This window comes from Alligator mississippiensis, chromosome 10 (genome assembly GCF_030867095.1).
Source record: "Alligator mississippiensis isolate rAllMis1 chromosome 10, rAllMis1, whole genome shotgun sequence".
NCBI lineage: Eukaryota > Metazoa > Chordata > Crocodylia > Alligatoridae > Alligator > Alligator mississippiensis.
Genome location: NC_081833.1, coordinates 1670732 through 1691191, shown reverse-complemented (window position 1 = coordinate 1691191; position 20460 = coordinate 1670732). Strand labels below are relative to the sequence as shown.

The 20460-nt window shown below is 55.7% G+C and overlaps 1 protein-coding gene across 2 annotated transcripts in view; it reads left to right on the top strand.

Moving 5' to 3' along the window:
• The window catches only part of MYO18B (myosin XVIIIB), a 127119-nt gene that overhangs the window by 1970 nt on the left and 104689 nt on the right, over positions 1 to 20460 (top strand). For both annotated transcript variants that reach the window (XM_019486890.2, XM_014594791.3), the window contains exons 3-9: positions 492 to 558; positions 1160 to 1272; positions 1916 to 2092; positions 2742 to 2940; positions 4940 to 5082; positions 5874 to 5974; positions 8734 to 8797. In XM_019486890.2, the coding sequence (XP_019342435.2) occupies positions 492 to 558; positions 1160 to 1272; positions 1916 to 2092; positions 2742 to 2940; positions 4940 to 5082; positions 5874 to 5974; positions 8734 to 8797 (864 nt within the window). The remainder of the gene's footprint in view (positions 1 to 491; positions 559 to 1159; positions 1273 to 1915; positions 2093 to 2741; positions 2941 to 4939; positions 5083 to 5873; positions 5975 to 8733; positions 8798 to 20460) is intronic.

Here is a 20460-nt window from a genome sequence, read left to right as displayed (position 1 = left end):
GTGACCTCCCCCGTGGACACATGGCAACTCAGTGCGACGCCACTCATCAAACCCAGCGGCGGGCGCCGAGGAGGAAATGCCAGGAGCGCACAAGCCTCCAAACAGCCAGGGCTAGATTTGGGTGCAAACACCCTTATAAAATAGCAGGGAGAGCAGGGGGCCCATGTAGGAGATCTGCTTCGCGGGTCACCCGGAGGGACCCGCTGGCTCCCGTCCATGGTGGAGCCTGCGTCTGCTCTTTGTGCACAGGACCGTCCTGGGCGGAGCGCAAAGACGTTGGTTGGTGACCAGTGATGATAAAATCACTTGTGTCGGGAACGTGCATCTTGCCCGCGTGTCCCGGGCTGGCGCTGTAGCTTGTGGTTGTGCGTCTTCCTGGGCGGGGCGGGGAGGGGAGAAGAGCCCAGACGTGGCTGGGGCGAGTTCGTCGGCTGGGGCCGGCGAGGAGCGATCCCAGCACGGGTCCGGCCTCTGACTCAGCTTCCCTGCAGGCTCACGACGACGTGTGGTACGAAACGGAGAAAGTCTGGCTCGTCCGGAAAGACGGATTCACGCTCGGTAACTTCCGCGGCTTGTTGTTTGCCCTTTTCTGGGAGCCGAGGCTTCGGGGGGTGTCCCGGACTTGGCTGACCTGGGGCTGAGACGGAAACTTTCCTGGAGAGTTTATTACTGACCGCAGGGCTGCTTCGGCTGAAGCAACTGGCACCGGCTGCTACTGGGGGGAGTGATGGGACTGAGGGCAAACTGCAGCCCGGCTGTGCCTATATTACCCTGCTCGGGGCTCTCCCGGGAGCTGCGACCCACCCCCGGGCCCACAGGCAGGCGGAGGACTGGTCGCAGGGCTCTTCTTTGCCACTCGATCCAGCCCCTGTGGGCTGCCCTTTAAAGGTGCACAGCTTAAATGGACCCTGCAAGTCACAGGAGCTCCCACAGACCAGCAGGAGACTGCTGCCTCACTTTTCCCCATCTGTGAAATGGGGTTAATGCTTGAGGGAGGGTTTGGAAATGGAGCGACGGCCAGCCGGGGCAGCAGGGCCCAACAGAGCCAGGCCTGTGCGAGGGGGCGAGAGCGGGATCAGAGCCGCGTCCCGCGCAGGCCTCCTCCAGAGTCAGCCGCACCTTCGTGAGGGAGGAGCTCATTCCCGGGTGTCTCCTGCAGCCACACAGCTGAAGCCGGACGTGGGGACCCCGGAGCTGCCGGCGGGGAGGGTGAGGGTGCGTGTGGAAGCTGATGGCACGGTCACCGAGGTGGATGAGGAGCACGTGCATCGGGTGAGTCCCCAGGCCCGAAACCCCACCGAGGCTCCGTGTGCCGCCCACGCTGGCCGCAGCGTCCGACGGGGCTGGGGGGGGTCTTTTTACCCAGCACGCGCTGCAGCGGCCCCTCCGCTCTGTCAAACCGGCATCTCCTGATGTCTCAGCCCTTTCTGGCCACTCAGCGGCTGCACTAAATGGACCCTGCAAGTCCCCTGACCAGCAGGAGACTTTGCTGCCTCACTTTTCCCATCTGTGAAGTGGGGTTAATGTTTGGGGGAGGGTTTGGAATGAAACTATTGTCAGCCAGGGGCAGGGGGTAGGTAACGCGGGCAGGAGAGGAACTCCCTAGCCTGTCGCAGTCGGTCCCCGTCCCGCTGGGCCAGGCCTGCTCCCTCCGCAGCCTTCTGCTCCGAGGCCCTGGTTTATTCTTTGTTGGATTTTCCCACCTCCAGGACAAGGGGAGTTCCCGCGTGTCTGGAAGGGGCTGGCGCACATCGTGTTAGCAGCACCAGCAGGTCTCCTCCGGGCCTGCCCCTCTGGGCACATCTGGTTCACAGCTGGAGGCGGCACCAGCTGCAACCCAGCGGGCCCTGCGAGGAGGGAGCGTAGTCTGGGCACGGCCAGGCCAGGGGCGTCTCACGCACTCTTCTCTCTGCAGACCAATCCCTCCAGCCTGGATTTTGCAGAGGACGTGGCGGCGCTGATCAGCCCGAACGAATCGAGCGTCATCAACACGCTGCAGCACCGGTACCGGTCTCAGCTCAGCTGCACGTACGCGGGACCCAGCCTGGTCGCCATCAAACCCAGCGCGGCCGGCGCCAGCTGCTCCGCGAGGGTAAGAGGCGGGATGTCTGCGCTGACTCCGTGCACGGGAGGGTGGGATGTGGCTGGTCTGCCCTGCGGGAGCGGGGTTTGTGATGGGTGCAAGAGTCCGGGCAAGCGGGTTTGCGCGCCTTTCCCTGTTTAATGACAAGGGGATCGTTGCTTTGCTGCAACTGCCAATCGCGCAAGAGACTGTATGTGGGGGACGTGGGCTGGGAAGCCGGAGAGAGTTTAAAAGCTGCAAAATGGAAGTCACGTCCCCCCCAAAACCAGAGCCGAGGTTCCCGAAATGTTCAGTTGCAGGGTGAGGTGATGGAGTTTGGAGCGTGCGTGTGTGCGTGCGTGCGTGCGCGTGTGATCCTGGCACAGGCAGAGCTGTGCACTGGTATCTGACGTGCCCTCTCTGCCAGCACAGGAGGTCCTGTTATCCTGCACCGGGTGTACCTCCATGACCCAGTCGTTAGCCAAGTTTGAGGCTAAATTAGGCTGGTGCAGGGACAAGGGCAATGAAACGTCCCCGCAGCTTTGTCCTCGCTCCTGGAAAGCCCAGCGTGGCTTGGTAGCCAAGCCCAGCCTTAAGGGCAACGTGGGGGCTTGCGCTGGAAGCCATCAAAGCTGATGGTTAGCAAGGAGGCTTCTTCCCACGGCCTTTTCTGCCCTAGGTGTTCAAGGGCAAGCGGGACAACATGCCCCCCCACGTCTGCTCCGTGGCGCAGAGGGCCTACTGGAACCTGCTCACGCAGCGCCAGGACCAGACCCTCCTGCCCCTGGGGAGGAGCGGCGCGGGGAAGACCACCTGCTGCCAGAGCGCCTTGGAGTACCTGGTGGGCACCGCCGGCAGCGTGGACAACAGGGTCTCAGGTACGGCCGCCGTCCTGCTGACTTGTCTGTGCACCGCGCGGGCACCCCGGGACCCCGGCGCAGCGCCATGCCCCAAGGAGCTGGCAGCCCGCGTACGAGCCTGGCCAGGACCTGCGGCGTGGGCAGTCTGGCCCAGGGGTTGTGGCCCCCGGGGAGGATGAATGGGATCGATCGTGTGGACCGGCTGAGGTCCAACTTCACTTTTTAAAGCTGAATTCTAACAAACTAGACCTGCCAGTCGGAGGAAAAAACAGAGCTAATACCGGCACGGAAGTTAATAAGTACGACCCTGTCTGTTGAGCCGGGAGACATTAGTTCATTAGTTTCCTGTGCTAATTTTCTTCTCCAGATCTCTCTCTACCTTTATTCCTCCCCTCTGGACACTAAAGTTCATTAACCCATCAAGGACTTGTAGCAATAGACTCCGTCGTGCTGCGGGTCGGGCTGGGATTGCAGGGAATCTGTGCGTGTGCAAGGTCCCGAGGACGGCACTGGGGTTGACCCCGGTCCAGAGGGGAGCACCCGGGTTTCTGGTGCTCTTGCGTAGCCTGGCCGGTCATGCTTTGGTTTCTCTAAGGTGTATTTAGTGCCTTTGGCAGGTTGCTCCGCAGAGCGGCGATGTGCGTGCCTAAAGCAGGCGTGGGTTTTTGTTTCTTCTATTTCCAGGCTCGCGTTACCCAGACTCTTACTTGGCCATTCCCTCTTTTTGAAGCAATTTATGCTAACGTTTCCAAACTGCACAGCGGTTAAGTTCTCATCTCTTTAAATCTTCCTTTCCCTCCTTATGTTCCACCGTCTCTGTTGTTTTAACAGCGTTATGTAGTCATCTAGAGAGGAAACACTGGCGCTCCTCAGTGTTTAGCCCATGCTTGCTTTGATGATACAAGATGTGAAACGCTTTGTGTAAGGCTTGCTGTCGAATAAGAGAGATTTTGAAGGAACAAGGCAGATTATCCAAATACGGAGAGAATAGTATTGCCTTTGAGTCAGGCGAGGAGACAAGCGTGCAGCTTCAATTTGAGGTTAGAGCTTCTTGGTTTGGAGTTTTTGCGATGTCAGGAAACTTCGATCCCATGAAACGTTTGGCTTTCTGAGCCAGACAGCAAGCAAGGTCTCGCTGGGTCGAGGGGGATCATGGCTGGGGCAGACCGTGCTCCGCGGTAGCTGGCCCTGCATACAAAAGCCAGATGTCGTTGCTCTTTATCAGCTCCCGGGGGTGGCCGCGTGGGGAGCTCTGCCTGCCCGTGGATCCCGGGAGCCTTTTGTCAGCACACAGCGGGGGCTCGGTGAGTCCGTTGTGGCTTTTGTCCCAGGCCGGATTCAGTCTTCTGCGTAAGCTCACGCGGGGCAGGCTGAAATACCCCGGCTTGCCCAAAATGAATCCCCCCTAGGAGCACCGATGGGCAGGAGTTATACTGTGACACCCTAATGCCCTTTTACCTCCTGGAAACCTCCCCTCTTCTTTATCTTTTTCCACGTCGTGGCTTTTAAACGTATCGTTTCGTGACGTGTCTGAGGACGACTCGTGGTGTGTACAAGCGCCCCTATTTCCCCTGCTTCCTCTGAGCACCTTATCCGTCCTCCATTACCCCTCGCATCATTTGCATAGGTTGGTTACCGTGGAGTGACTGCCATTAATGCTAATGACGGTGGGGTCGGTAATTCCCAGCGGCGTTCTAACAGACCCGTCGCCCCCGAGGAGGTTTTGCTTGTTTGTCACTTTAATCGCTTAGTCCGGAGATTTAGGCCAAGCTGTGCCCGGGCCCTCAGATGTAGTGCCAGTAAAGCCAGCTCGGTGCAGATCCTCCCGGGCTGCTGGTCCCGTGCCTGGGTTAGGGCAAGGCTGAGATGAAGAAGCAGGGTCTGAATTTTGCAGGAGAACGGGAACGTGGATGGGGCAGTGGCAGCCACCGCCTGTGGGGAGCTGGCACCGGGACCTGAGAAGCGAACGTTTTTGTGTGACAGGCATTTACGGGGCTCATGTGTGTTGACTTTGCAGTGGAGAAGATCCAGGCCATGTTCACGGTCCTCAAAGCCTTTGGTTCAGTGACCACCCCCCACCACCGCCACTCCACTCGGTTCTCTATGGTCATGTCGCTGGATTTCAATGCCACGGGCCGGATCACTGCTGCTCACCTCCAGGTAACTCTGCACATCTGGGCCATGGCACCCGGCTGTGGTGGCCAAGGGGAGGAGGGCGGGAGTGACCTGCCACAGGTGACTTGGCATCAGAGGTCCGACTGGAGCACGGGTCGCTGCTTCGTGGCCGTGTGCGAGCCCAGGCGGCGTCAGCGCTGCCTACGAACAAGCCAAAATACTTTGAATCGTGCTGTTCGTAGCAAAGCACGGAGGAAATAAGCTGTTGTTGCATCGCGCTGTCGTTCTTTCTCACTGCACCGATGGGTGAGGGTTTGGTAAACCTGACTATTAATATGCAACCAGCAGCATCTGCATGAGCCAGCTGAGGCTCTGGGTTCTCCAGCAAAAGGCTGATGGGGCTTTAGTGTTGGGGGATGCCTTGATGGGCAGGTGGTCTCCAACGCACCTCGTGGAGAACGCCTTTGTTTCTGGGGGAGCTACCTGAACAGCTGGAGCGGACATCCCCTGCACTGGCTTCTTGCTGTCACAAGACCAATTGCCAGGGGTCACTCCTGGGGGCTGGGCACGGGCGGTAGTGCAGAGCGAGGACTTGGTTCAGGCTTGCTGCAAATCCTGGCGGTGCTTCACCTGCTTATAGGACACAAGGGGGGGTGGGGGCGTGATTTGACTGCTATAGGACTCTTCGCCAGCAAATGAGTCCCTCGATTGCACCAGGCTCCCCAATGTAGCTGGAGGCGGTGGGCTGCCGTGCCCCAGAACGTGCAGGATTTCCTCCACGCAGCTGGAGTCATGGCTGGCACCGGGGCTAACCTCCTCTCTCTCTCCTCTGCCAGACCCTGCTGCTGGAGCGGATCCGTGTCGCACGGCAGCCTGATGGAGAAGGCAACTTCAATGTCTTTCCCCAGATGCTGGCAGGCCTGGATGTCACTCAGAGGTGAGCGCTCTCGGACGTGGCCCCCGGCTCGGGCTGCATCTCAGTGTGGCAGGGACGGGCACATTGCGAACGGTGCGTGCAGAGCCCGTGCCGAGGACCACGGCGGGTGTGAGCAGAAGGAGCATTTTCCCTGGGAGTGCACGGAGCCTTTGTGGGTGCTAACAAGGGCAGGCAGCATCCCCCGTGCACACCGCAGCCCTCTCAAGGGGTCCGAATGGGTGTCGATGAGACGGACAGGGTGTGGGGTGCTGCTGTGGGGGATAGAGTAGCAAGGCCGGTTGCAGGGGTCCGTGGGCTTGGACCCCTGTCAGGCCTGAGACCTGCCAGCTCCACACAGGGAACCCCACTCCCTCTGTGGGACTCAGCAAATGCCCCCATGGCCCTTCTGCGCACCGCTTTGCAGCTGCCGTCTTCCTAGAGGGAGAAGCCTCCGCTCTCCTCCCAGCTCCTGCAAACGTGCTTTGCCATTCAGGCCCATTTTTGTCAGAGCAAAACCCTTGTAAGAGACCCAGGCAGCGGCTGCGTGATCCTGGGAGTCGTGGCTGGGTTCGTGATAACGCTGTGACCTTGCTCGCAGGCAGCGAATGGGTCCAAGAGGCCGTCCTGCCCATCCAGGGCTCTCCTCTCTGGCTGGGTGCTCGGATCCGAGTTGCATGGGCGGGAAGGTTGCAAAGCTCGCTTCAAACCCACGAGCCAGCACAGATCTGCTGGAGTCCTTCTGGGTTGCAGAGGCACCAGCCTCTCCTCTTCTTTGCTTAGACGTACATCATCAGTCCAATTCATTCATCTGGCCTCCTTTGGGACCTGGCTTCAGTGCACCCCCACGTGTCTCTCTTCCCAGCTGCGTGACCTCCTGGTTTCCGGTGGGTCCGTTCGGGATGGATCTCAGGATCCAACCCCCAGGCATGCCAGGGGCACATTGCACTCTTCCACCATGGGCAGGCGGCGAGGTTTTGACAGGGAGCTCTCTGAGCGTGGAGAGACGCTTGATGACAGCGACGTTGCCGAGACACGGGTCAAGGCGCTTTCCTCCGGATGGCTGCCAGCACCTTGCGAGCGGAGGGTGATGCCCAGCGAGGGGGAGGCTGCCCAGACGTGACACTTCCTTCACCTGCAGGAAGAAAAGTGTTGACGTGGCGCAGAAATCGGATGAGCACTTTGCTGGGCTCAAGACACTTGTTGCACGCCAGGCTGCGCGCGGCATTTAGGAGATCTGAGATTTGCAAGGAGGAGGCGGCAACCCAACTTCTCTGGGGTGCACCAGTGGAAATTGGGAGTAGCATGTCCGCAGTGTGTCAGCCTTAGCAGAGTCTGGCCAGCTGCTCCCGTGTCACTCAGGGCACGTTCAGCACATTTAATCGGCCGGGGTTAGAGCACTCGAATCCGCTTCCCGAGTCCCCTGCACATTTCCTGTGTGTGCCAAGACCTCCTTCACAACGACCGTAGTCAAACCCACGTCCAAGGGCTATGGTACCGGCCCTCGAGGGCGTGCTGCCCTCGGCACTTCTGCACCCATAAAGCAGAGGGAATGCAATCGGTCTTGCAAATGAAGCGTGTTGGGATGCAGTTGGCCCTGGACCAGGTGTCAGGCTGCTGTTAGAACTGGTCTGTGATGTCCCGGGACGCTAAGGCTGCCTTGCAATAAGGAACGCCGGTCCCGACACGCGCGTTGTCATGAGGGGACGTGAATTGGGCTCTGGGACCGTGCTGAAAAGGGGCGATTTCTCCAGCAGAGGGGGCAGGATAACCGTGGAACGAATGCCAGCCGTGGCTCGGTTGCGCGGTGTTCGTTCAACCGATGGGATTTGACGGCAGAGGCGCAGAAGCATCGGAAATTGGGCAGGCGGGTTGCAGGGAGCTGGTCGGCAGGTGCCGTTTTGGGGGAAACGGGCAGGTTTTGAAGGCTGTGGGCCTGGACTGAAGGCATCGCCCCAAGGACAGGGACTTTTGAGACTCGCATGCAGAACTGGGCAAGGGGTCTCCCGAAAGCAGGGCCAGGCAGGAGGTTTCTGGTGGTTTTACCTTTCGGCTGACACCAGCTGGGGCAAATCAGAAGCAAAAGGGAAAAATCAGGCCAGCAGCATTCGGTGACCTCTTGGAGGCAGAAAACACCAGCGTTCCCGATGCTCACTTTGTTTTGCACGAAACGTGTTGCCTCCCCCCCACGGATCCTGGGATAATTCCACGATCACAATTAACCTATGTTAATTAGCGCCCTAGTACAGAAAGAAACCCATCGACTCTGAACTCAGCAAGCAGGGGCCGTCACCCGCTCACGTCTGCCGCGCGCCGCACGTGCGGTCGGTAGGGTCTCAGCGGTCAACGCGCTTGACCCTGCAGGCCACGTGGAGGGTCCCTTTGTTGGAGCCCCCCACGTGGGGAGCAGCAGGCTGCTGCGGGGAGGGGGAAAGGGGTAACGCTGCAAGGGGAAGGGGCTGGGTCTGCCCCACCACGAGGTCCCTCCGTTGGGTTTGAGCTCCACCGAGGACGAGGGAGGCCTTTCCGACAGCACAAACAGTTAGGAAGGTCAAAGGGATGAACCTGGAAAATTGAGGGTAAGATGCTTCCTCCGCACCAGCAGCAAATAAGTCCCTCTAGGGTTTCCTGCCGTGTCTCTGGGCCAGGAGGGTGCGTTATCCCAGCTCTGACCTCTGCGCGGCGCGGTGACCTTCAGGAGGGTTTCGTGCCTTGGGAGCGGTAAGCCCCGTCGCGTAGCACTGAGCTGTTGTTTAATGTTCCTTTTTCATACCTGCTTTCAGGACGATGCTGCACTTGCACCAGATGGCAGAGAGCAACTCCTTTGGGATCGGGCCAGTCTCAAAGGTAGGGACGCGTTCAGTCCGGTGCCATTCGCTCGCGCGTGGCCTGTCTGTCCTTGTGACTGCTCCGTATAGTGATGTTGGCACGTGTTTCGGATGTACCAGATGGCAAAGCCCTTGCCTCTGGGAAGCACTGGTGGGAATCGCGGTTCACCTGGTGCTCGTGCATATGCGGCAGATGAATGGCAGGTCTCAGCACAGCCGGATTTGGCCTCAGCTTCAGGGGTGTCAGGGTCCAGACCTTTGTCACCTCCTCTGTATCTCACCACGCCTGGAGTTTGCATTTCTTGTCGGTCTCGAGCACGGGTCTCTAGCAGAGCGGGGGGTTCAGGTGGGCCGGGAGGGCCTTGGGAGAAGAGCCGAGTTGTCCGTTGGTGTGAAAATGGGTCTTCTGGTCTCAAGACTAGGATGTCCGAGTCGCAGGTTTTGGGCAGAGGTGTGGGACACGGTGAAAACGTAAGAGCCAGACTCCTCGGTGCTGCTGTCCGGGGCTGCCCCGAGGCGAAGCTGGTTGAGGGAAGGGGAGGGACCGCGGGGCGCTGGTGTCTCCGCTCTGTATCGGGGCAGTTTGGCATGACGTTGTCTGTGCCGGGCCTCTCCGCGCTCATCGCTGCTCCTCTTGGGGAAGAGCGTCGGTCTCCCGGCCCGCTCGTTCGATGACGAGAGGCAGGACGTACCGTCCTCGGCGCGTGTGAAGAGCGTGGGGGTTTCCTTGCTCTCGGGTGGGTGAGATCGCACTTGGGAGAACCCCGGGCTCCTATTTTTAGGGGCTAATGACATTCAGTTTCCAACATCTGCCCCCTATTAGCCTTCGTGGTTTGCAGGGATTAGGCATCTCGCCAGCAAGCCGAAGCCCTGGCACGCAGAGTGGCAATGGGCACTTACATCTGTTGTTCAATTTTCCATCTTCGTTATAGCGGCTTATCACATCCAGCGGCCCCACGAGGCAGCTCCTCCAAGCACTGGGTCCCTTGGCCACGGGGTGGGAAGAGTTTCCCAGCGCTGCAGGGCATGGCGCGTGCTCGATCGGTGCCAGTGCTGAGACGGCTTAAACGGTCCTCCCTTCCCAACATGCATGAGCCCCCCATGTTCCCCATAAGGACAGCTGCGGTGTTGCAGTGGGCCCTTGCACGGCTTTTGCACACCTGCGTGCCAGCTTTGGCTCCCGGGGACGTCCGCACCGCGGCTCGGAGGCTGGTTCAATGGCAGGCAGGTTTGCAGGCACATTTGGGCCCTTGCTGTCAATGCTCCATGCGTTGCTGACCCATTTCCCACTGCACGTATGGGAATGTGTGTATTTGGGGCGTTCCCAGCTGTCCCGTGGTGCTGAGCAGCGTTCACCTTTGCAGTGCCCACTGGCCTGGAGGTATTTGCTTGTCTTAACGCATGCTGTGATACCAGCAATGCACCAGGCGCCGGCATATGAGCTTTATGGGCATGTGGCATGACTGAGACTGCAGTGCCCCAGCCCTGCTTGTTGTATTCATTGAATGCCCCCCAGCCCCACCTGTGTGGGGGGAGCCTCCCCCTCCAAAACAGCACTTTCTAGCAGCAAACGGCTATTTTCCCTGGGCTGGTGCATGTGTGTGTGCGCGGTGGAGAGCAGAGACACCTGGCTCCTTGCCAGCAGCTAAATGGACACCACTCTAATGAGAATCAACTGGATTAAAGGATTAATCCAGCAGCTAGGCGCGAGCTTTCAGGATGGAGGTAGCTGCAGAGGGCGGCTGAGATCGTCTCCATCATGCCAGCTGCCTGGTCCTGGCTAGGTCAGACCGCTGCAGTGGGCTGGGCATTGCTCTGGTTGCAGTGGGGTATTTAGCCCCCGTACATAGCCCTTTGATATACATGGCAGGGGGTACCTTCTGCTCGAGAGAAGGGGCTGGCCTGGCCTGTTCGGCTCCGGCGGGGGCGCTGCCCCAGCCGTATGTTCCCAGCCTGGCCGGAGCAGCACACCCAGGATGGCGACGCTCGACCTGCTTGTTGCTGCTGGAGATGTGTTAATTTTTGCTGTGATCTTCTCTTGTTAGCAAAATGGGCAGGACAGGCAGAGCCGCACGTCCTCCGCCAGCTCCTCATCCTCCCCGCGAGCCCAGGCAGGAAGTTTTCCCCACAGCACGAAAGCTCCTTGTTCAGCCAAACACAGGCATTCGCCTTAGAAAGGGCTCCAAGAGTGCCCGCTGCCAAGAGCGACCAGATGGCCCCTTTGATCTCCCGGTCCAGGCCTGGATCTGTTCCTCCAGCAAGGTCACCTTGGCCTAGCCTTTATCTGCTGCTCAGCTCCAGGCTGCACAAGGGGTCAAGAGTAGCAGGCATGGGGACGCTCAGCAAATGAACAGGGGGAACAGCCTGTGGCAGAAAGCCACCTTTGTCTCTCCCCGAGGTCTCTGCTCTGTGACAATTTGATAAGGATGGGCCCAGCAGAGACACATCCTTCCCTTATCTCTTTGGGTAACCTGAGCTGGACACGTTCCTGAGGGAGGGGGGATCCTTCTCCCTCTGCCTATGTGACTGGTATCACATACCTGGGTGAGGGGCTTTCTTCCTGGTGGGCTGGAGTCTGCCCGGCAACTAGTGATGTATTTCAAATTGGTTGGCTCAGCCAACAGGTGCTGGCCTCCATTGGACCAGGTAAATGAGGTCACAAGGGCTATTTAAGTTAAGGACTGCCCAGGAGGAGGGGGGCAGCAGCCATGAGGGATACTCAGGAACAAAGAAGAGCTGTACCATCTGAAACTTGCTCTATCTCTCAAAACTCATGATCAAGGAACTGCTTGCCTCCAGAGGGAATCTCCACCTGCCTCTGGACGATGCTTGTGAGTAAGCTACCTGCGATCCAACTAGATATATAGCTTGCAGTAACTCAGATGCGAGATTAAAGGCTACCCCCGCCACAGGAGTTTGCTCGATGGGATTTCTCTGGTATTGCTCTACCCTGTACCCTGTTCTAACCCTACCCACTATAACCAATACAGTTCTCCTTTGTACCTAGTGTGGGAGACTTATTGAGGGGTGGGTTTAATTATGCCCAGGAGGTCTGTGGACTAAAGGAGACCATCCTTTTTGGCCCCTGACTTGGGGAAGTGCCCCAAGTTCTTGTATTGGGTCGAGTACCCATTGGACTATTAGGCCTGTGTTTCCCCAAGGACACAGGACCCAGACAGTCCCTTCTCGGGATGGTGGCAGCACACATTACCCCCGGACTCTGCAGTGGGACTCAAAAAGGGGCCTGCCAGGGCTTAGGCATCCCTGGAGAGACACGTGGAGTCCAGGAGGTGGACGGGCATGGTGAGGTGGGAGGCTCAACGCAGGAGCTCCCCCTGCTGGCCTGCCACAGCCCAGCAGCCAGGTGCACATGTGCATGCATGTGTGCACGTGTGTGTCAAGCTTGAGCTGGCTCTTTAGCTTCTCCTGAGCCTGGCCTATCTCAAAACAAAAGGCCTGACCCCCCCGGAGCTGTGCAGAGGCAGAGGGACCAAGGGTGTTGGGTTCCCAGCCGTGGGGCTGTGCCCTCCAGTGGGGCCAGGCATGAGAGTTGGTGTCTTGATGCAGATGAAGAATACCCTGCTCTGCCTTCCAGGATGCAAGGGTGTGATGATGCTTACAGGTCAGGGCAGACCCCGTGCCTCCTGCTCGGATGAGGACATGCAGCACCAAACGGGATGGCCCCTGGGACAGGAGTGAGTGGAAGGGAAGGCCACGTGCAAGCAATACAGATTGACGTTGGCTGCACCGATCCCACCACGGGCTGCAGCCAGCGTGGGAGAGTAAGAGAAGCCTTCCAGGCCCAGCCTAGCAAGCGGGGGGTGGACTGGCATTTATTTTTAGACTCAGCGGAGGAGCTGGCCGGAAGCCTACTGCACCGCTCTTCCCATTGCAGCATTACGGTGGCAACGCTGTTGCAGTTGCAAAGACGCCGTCGTTCTAGGACTGGAGCCCCTTCGGGATGAAGTCCCGCAGGCTGTTTCCCAGCCTGGAGGTGGTGGCCGCTGCTTTGGTAAAGCTTCTCTTTGTTCCCACACCCAGCAGGCATGAAAGCAGCATTGCACCGTTCCTCTGTCCCACTAGAGACGTCTAGACCCTACCAACTTGCTGGCGGGCCTGTCACAGTGGGTTTCTCCGAGGAAGATCTGGGTTGGCAAAGTTGAGAGCACACAAAAGGGAAGGGCTTATCTCAGCCCCGCCCGTTCTGCGCTCCAGCGTTGCTGGCACTCTTGCCCAGGCAGCGGGCACACGGTGAGAAGCGACACGCGTGTGCAAGAGCAGCCCGCTGAGAGCACAGCTGAGCAAACCACGGCTGTGTTGGCTCCAAGGCTGGGCCCCAGAAAAATGATCTCGGGTTGAACCAAAGCAGACATTTTTTCAATATTCCCCCTCCAAAACCCCCGTTTTGGTCTGGGTCCATCCAGCGTGTTTTGTTTGACCTGAGCAAAGTGCGGCGTTTTGTTTTCGGGCTGTTTCACCCTCTTCGGAAACCTTTTTTCTTAGCTCAAATGTAAAGCCATTTTTAGTGAAAAACACTGCTTAGAAACTCAACAAACTGAAAAGTTTCCTAGAAAAGGTGTTGAAATGAAACTCTTTGGCGTTTCCAAAAAGAAACATTTTATTTAAAAAGTGCCAGAATAAAATGTTTGCCATTTTCACAACATTTCCCTCTTTTTTTTTTTATTCCTCCCTCCCCGCCCCAAAATTATTCACCAATTTGACCTGTTTTTGCCAATAGTTTTGGTTGCTCCAAAACTCTTCCTTTTTGGTGAATTTTACTGTTTGTTGAAAATATTCAGTCTGGTTTTAGTCCAGAGAGCGGATCTGAGCACTGATGAAGATCCAGTCGTTTTATAGTGTGCTGCTTTCTGTATTCAAAATAGTTGCTAAAATAGAGAAAAGGGGAAGGCTTTGTTCGCTGACTGACGGCTCCTGTTGAGATTATAGCAACACGTATCAGATGTGGGTGTGGAGGAACATATACCCGGGTGTAATTATGAGCTATGTCTCTGCCAGTCTCTCTCCACCAGCATATCTTTGTGTTGCTGTGACTAAACGGCAGCAGCATTCGAAACCTCGTCTGAGAGTTTGCTTTATCCTCGAGGTGAAAATGCAGAGAGGAAAAGTGCAAAAATGAGCCGCGGGATTAGGGATTGCCAGTCGTTGGCCTGTGCAATATGCACGTTGAAGGGGAAGGGGCAAGGGCAAGGGCAAACTGCCCATCGGAGATGCCTCTGGAGGTGGCATTGCAGAGGGTAAAGTCCAGTGAGTATTTGTGAGTTGCCCTTTGGGGACCAATAACCAGCTACCCCCGGAAGTCGGGGGGATTCGAAGCTGTATTTTGTGACTTAACTACCTCGGAGCCAGCTGCAAGCTGTTTTCAAGCTCTTCCCTACCTGACTGCACATGGGAGCCATTTCTATGTGGGGAATTTAAATTTAATTTGGTGCGCGGGGATGATTTTCTGGTGGTGTCTGATTTTTCACTTGCCTCCTGTTCTGGTTCAAAACCCCTGGGTGCAAAGCAAAGCAAACCAGGCCTTCACCCCAGCACCTCGCGCAGCCAGACCGCAGTGCCCGGGGTGTATCGTGAGTCTCATGGAGGGAGATCAGCTCCCCTCCTCCTGGGCGCGTCTACACATGCAATTAATGCTATTTGGGTTTACTGCACAGTAAATGTATTACCTGCATATGCCGGTAGTAAACTTACTGCGTAGTAAGCACCTGCACATGTAGACGGTGACACACGGAGACAGTAAATTGACTGCTTAGTAGACTAATTTACTGCACAGTAAGCACCTGCACATGTAGACAGCAGATTAGTGCAGTAATGCATCTCACGTAGACACAGCCACTGAGATCAAGCGCTGGGGGAGCTCTTCGTTTTCTCCAGCTGCCGAGGCCCGAAGGCAGCCCCTGGTGCTGGTGCTTGCTTCACCGCTGCCGCCGTCCCTGCCAACCCTCAGCGGTGGGTGCAGAGGGGCCGGCGGCCCGTGTGCGAGCCCTGGGGAGAGACAGCACTTAGTTGTGCCCTGCCCTTCACACACTGAAATGGCTTTGAATCCGCTGCCTCTCCCTGGTTACAAAGCAGCACTTCAAAGTATGGCATGAATCCATTATTTTTATGACCAACTTATAAACCCCTAAAGAAACCGGATTCACAATGAAGCCGCTGATAGCCACGCTGAATCAGAGCCGAAAGGAACCAGGACCGATTGATTTCCCTTCAATCCCTCCGATTCAGTGAAGGAAGAGACCCGGCTACTCCTCCGTGGCGAGAAGCATTTACTAAGTGAGCGAGGGTGAGGTCCTGGGGGCATCCGAGGAGGCCCTGAGAAACCTGCATCTTCTTGCTTGTTGGAAATCAGCCCTTGGGGACTGCGCCCCTGCATTCGCTCAGGAAACTCCAGCTGCGTCGTCCAGCCCGCGCCGCTGGGCAGGCCTTGAGCTAACGAGGCCAGTGCCGCAGCCTGCCGGGGCAGAGAAACGAGCCGTCGGGCATCTCGGAGGCGCTCGCTGACCAATGTAACGTCCTGGAGACTGGCCCAGTCCAGTACCGGTTAGACTCCGCAAGGGGTCAACCCCAGGTGTATCAAAGCATGGGAATTCCTCTTTTTCTTTTCTTTTTTTCTTCTTTTTTTCTTTTCTTTTTTTCTTCTTTTTTTCTTTTCTTTTTTCATATTTTTCCATTTTTTTCATTTTTTCTTTTTTTTTTTGCTTTTTCTTCTTCTCCATTCCTTCCCCTCCCCCTCCTCTTTCCCTTTGTCTTTTCCCTGTTCCCTTCCCCTTCAAGTGAAAATCCCAGCTAGAAAAATGCCCCTTTTTCTACTGAAAGCCGTTCTGGCTGCTCGTGAAGCTTCAGTTTTCATTCTTGGTGGCAGGGACTTCGGTCCCGGAGGGGGGAGTTTCTGCTGGGTGCCGGCCTTGCCCGTGGGCACCCAGGTGGTCTCACGGCCTCCATGGCATGAAGTGACTGATGGGAGGACCGGGGCTCTTTTGAGCGCCCTGGAGAAGCGGGGTGGTTTCTGGGTCTCCTTTCTGAACGCCTTGCAAACCTGACTTCATCAACAGCCGCGGTCTGAACGTGGTTCCCCGGACAGCCGGGCCAGCCCAGCCATGCTCAGATTTTGCACTGTTTTTTTCCCACTTCTGTCTGGCCCCTGTGACGCTAGCATTTGCCACAAACCGTTCCTGGAGGAGTGGGTTAAGAGCACGCCACTCTTATTTATTAAGCTCATTTGATAGCTGCAAGAAGCAAGCCACCATTCATTTCTGTGCATCTCCGAAATGCACTGGGGACTCGCTCCCCCCATCTACAAGAAACAGCCAGGATTTATTTGCTCAGTGGCTGCTGTTTTACTGAGAAGTAGCCAGAATAACCTGCCACCTGCTTGCAATGAAAAGAAAATTTTCCTTCTTGCTTTGGCCGTGGTAGCTCACAGAGCATCATGGTAACAGCCTTTGCTTTTCCTCACGCTGCACACTTAAGTAATCGGGTTTTTTTCCTATTTTTTTGCCATTTATCACATCAGAAAAATGCAGCTATACCTTTTTTGGTGGCAGTGACATTTGTCCACTTCCCCGCTCACGGCGCACACGTCTCCTGCTGGGACTCACCTCCTGGAGCAGCTAATGGAAGTGTGGGCTGGTGTTATTTATGAATATCACATCTCAGACATATTACCGGCTCGCAGCTCTCCGGGGCAAGCAGCATATTGGAAAAGAAAGGGGAAGGACATATTCTGGTTGGCGAGGGGTGGAGGAAGTGGTGGAGCTGGCCTAAACCAGCAGCAGGCTCGTGGGTACTTAGCGAGCGATGAAAAGGCCGGCAATTAGTTTCCAAACTGCTGCGACAACCGACGGGATTATCTGTGCGGAGCGATGTAAAAATGCAGGTGATTAACTCAGTCGCCTAGCACCCTAAATGAAAGGGTTAGAGCAAATCCTCCAATATTTAATTGAAATCTCTGACCAATTGCGCATTGCATTTACATTTCTAACCTGCTAACTCGCGTGCCCTCCGTCACAACTTTGCAGTTGTGTAAATAATAATGATTTTGGGGGGACGGCAGCTGCTGAGCTGGTTCGAGGCCGCCTTTGGGGATGGTAAAGCCCGAAGGACCCGCTGCGGGCATCACCCCTGGCCTGCCCGGCACCGACCCCGTGGCTTCCCACAACGAACTCCTGCGGGTGCGTCTCAGGCTGGCGCTCGCTTTTCCGGGGACAGGGCAGCTGGGGCCGGTCCTTCCCAGAGCGGAGCCCCTCGTTCTGCAGACGGGGCCCAGGTTCTCCGTGCCTCCCGCTTGAAACACCTGCGTTGGCTTGCGCCCGGCGGTACCAAGAGACTCGGTCTCCTCGGTGTTGGGGATCTGTCCCCCTCCTCACACGCCGCTCCCTCGTCTTCGTTTCATCGGCAAATATCGACCGCATTATTTTCCGCTGGTCGTCGGTGAAAATATTCAGTTGCATCGAGCCAAAAGCCAGTCCCGGGGCATCCTGCTGGGACGACGGGTGCGTGAGTCCCGCGCCCCTGTTGGCAGACGCTTCTCGAGCCCTGTCCATTAGCCAGCTTTCAGTGCATCTCTTATGGGCTGTTCTGATTTTTCATCTGCCTGGTTTCTTCATTAAAATGTCGGCTAGCATCAAGTGTTTACAGAAATCTGAGTATATTGCACCAACACCGTTACCTTTAGCAACCGAACTAGTACTCTCCTAAGAAAGGGAGTGGAGTTAGTTCGACAAGAGCTCTTTTCCATAAAGGCATAGTGATTCACATTCATTTGTTCCCTTCCTTTTGAGGCTTCTTTCATTGCGTCTTGGGTCAGCTGTCTCATTATTTTTGCCTGGGGTCAAGGTAGGCCGAGGGGCAGATCGCTGGCCCTGGTCATCCTGGTCACCCTTTTTTGGACACCAACACAACACATGCTTTCTTCCCATCCTCTGACACTACCGTATTCAGAATCAACATTAGTGGTGCAGAGAGCTCTTCAGCCCGATCTTTTAAACCGTTATGAATACAAATTATCTGGATTTGGATTTAAAAATGTCTACCTTTTAGTATCTGCTGTTTAATTTCCTCCCTAGTGACTGGTGGAATAGAAAGTATTTCATCTTCTCATGATAGGAATACATCCAAATGCAGAGCAGAAGTAGTTTAATGCCTTTTTCAGGCTGTGATTGATTATTCTCCCATTGCCACCTGGTCCTGGACCAATATCATCCTTCGGGCTCCTTAGTTTCTGATACTATTGAAAGACCCTCCTTGTTGCTGGCTTACAGACTTCTCTTTGTCTCCTTTTCTTTCCCTTACCAATTCTCTATTATTTCTATCTTCTAATTTACATTCACGGCTTTCAGTGTCTCTTTTTTTCCCCCCCCCCCCTCCTATGAATACCTGCTTTTACCCTTCCTCCAAAATGGACAGTTTTAGCTAGCATATAGGTTTTGTCTGGTTTTGAGATTGTGGCTTTCTGGAGACCTTGGGGAAATATTCTTAATGAAAATATTCTTAATCAGTTTTAATGTTGCATTGTTTTTTTCTGTTTGGGTATTTGGTTCTTAATTACTTACGTTGCTGTGCATCCGGACTTTTTAACGAAGCGTGTGTGCGTGTGCTTTGCGAGGTACTGCTTGGGACTGGATGCTGTGGATGCAATCATATTTGTTATGCTCCATCATCATCGCCCGTCTCCAGGCAACCACATATTTTTAGTTCCATGATCAATTCCTTTCTTCCTGGTGAGACGAGGTCTTCTAGCGAAGTTCCCAAGTTCTTGGGTTAGGGAACTGTCATCGAGGGAGACGTCTGAACGCTGGCAGCATTCGTCCTGCTGCACGGGACCCTTTTTCCGTGCAGCTTTATAGATGCTTGCTGAACGAGCCGGTCCTCCCGGTCTCTGCAGCGCGCGCCGGCCAGGACCTCGCCTTGTGCTTCATCAGTCAGAGCTTTGCTTTCTCCAGATGCGTTCAAGATTGTAGCTGCTGTGTTGTGGGTGACTCGGAAATGCAGCTCTCTTTCCCATGCCATCCTAGTTAAGCAGGTGGTAACCGTTCACGGAGACATTTTGCTTATGCAGATCTTCCCACCAGGTTGCAGCAGTGATGCCAGCTTGGTGCAAATTAGGCTCTGGAACTAGCAATTCTTGTTGCCTCGGTTGGTTTTGCCCTCGAGGTCTCGATTGCTCATTAAAGGAAGTCTGTCTTCACTGTACGTGCCCTTCTCCCTAGAGATGGTGGGCATTAGATGTTGCACCCACACCCACCCATGCCCTCTGGGTACAAACATGTGCCTACCCGGTGGTTTCCTGGGATGCTTCTCCGTTGTCGCCCTCCTCTCATTGGGAAAACATCAATGGCTTATAGAAATCTGGAAACATTTTAGACTGAAAAAGGAGCTGCTGCTTTCCACCCTGAGATGGTGCCACGTGCCCAGCCAGCCCGTCGGGAGGACAGCAGTAATTTGAATTGGGTTGCTTCCGGGGGCAGAAGTGCACCGTGTATACTAAAGGGACGGTGCAATCCAGACTAGGAGTCAAAGGGGTTTTTTTGCTCCATAATTTGCATTATAAATCTGAACCATATTTATCTGAATCCCCTGTCTTGATGCCCACCTTGCTGGGGTCATCTGGTCCCAGTTGTCTTTCCTGCCAAGTGCAGGGGGGCTGGCCCCGATGATCTGGAAGGTCGCTTCCAGCCCCTGACACCAATGAAACTATGAAAATATCCTCGGTGCCTGCCTTACCAAAGCTAGGCTGTTATCTTCCACGTGTTAACTCCCCAGATGATGCTCAGGGCACTTCAGAGAAAGGGGGTTGTGTGCTATGCATGGCAGCATGCAGTTCATTTTTTGGCATGGGTAGGGTACGTGGCAGAGCATCACTCGCCTGACTGGCACGTCCCCGGTCTCGCTAAGCGGCCTGGAGCCCAGCCCAGCACCGCAAAGGGCATCTCCTCAAGTGAACCACTCTCAGAAATGCGGCTCGAGGTAGAAATACGTGGGGTGTATGGTGACGTGCTATTCAAGGCTGTGTGTCTCAGTGGTTGGAAGCAGTTTTCCCAGCCAGGGAAAGGAGCTCAAACCCAAGGGAGAGCCCCTTTCCTCTGTGCCCCTTTCCTCCCTGCAATGAAACGATGAAGGGCTGCATTCGTTCGGCTTCTCTTCTGCGCTGTGCAGCAGGGGCTGCGACGGTGTCGAAGTCCGTATTGCAATAGGAGGCGAGCTAGAAATGTGGCCAGTTAAATGTACTTTCCCTCCTACCTGAGATGCTGCATGCCGAGGAGTGTAAAACCACTGCAGGGGGGAGATCGCACATTTAGTCCCTTTTCTTTTTCCTCCTGCATGTATTAATTTATTACGATCTGCAGACAGCGCCCATCTATTGTGTGGTGACCTCTTACTTGTACCAAAACTCATTCATCTTGGAGGGACATAGACAGAGAAGCCTTGCATGTATTGCCTGGGTATTGCCCAGCCTTTCCCCTCCCAAAACAGCTAAAAGGAGACGAGCTTTTGCAGCGTGTCCCAAAGGTGAACAAACCTGGGTGTGTGCTTGGCGTGCTGAGGTTTATAAATGCCTGGCCTGACTTTAAAACCCCCATAGGAAACATGCTTTACAACATAGTAGGCATTAAACCAGCAGTATTTCACCACCAGGTACTACGTTTCTGTAGGAAATACTGTAGA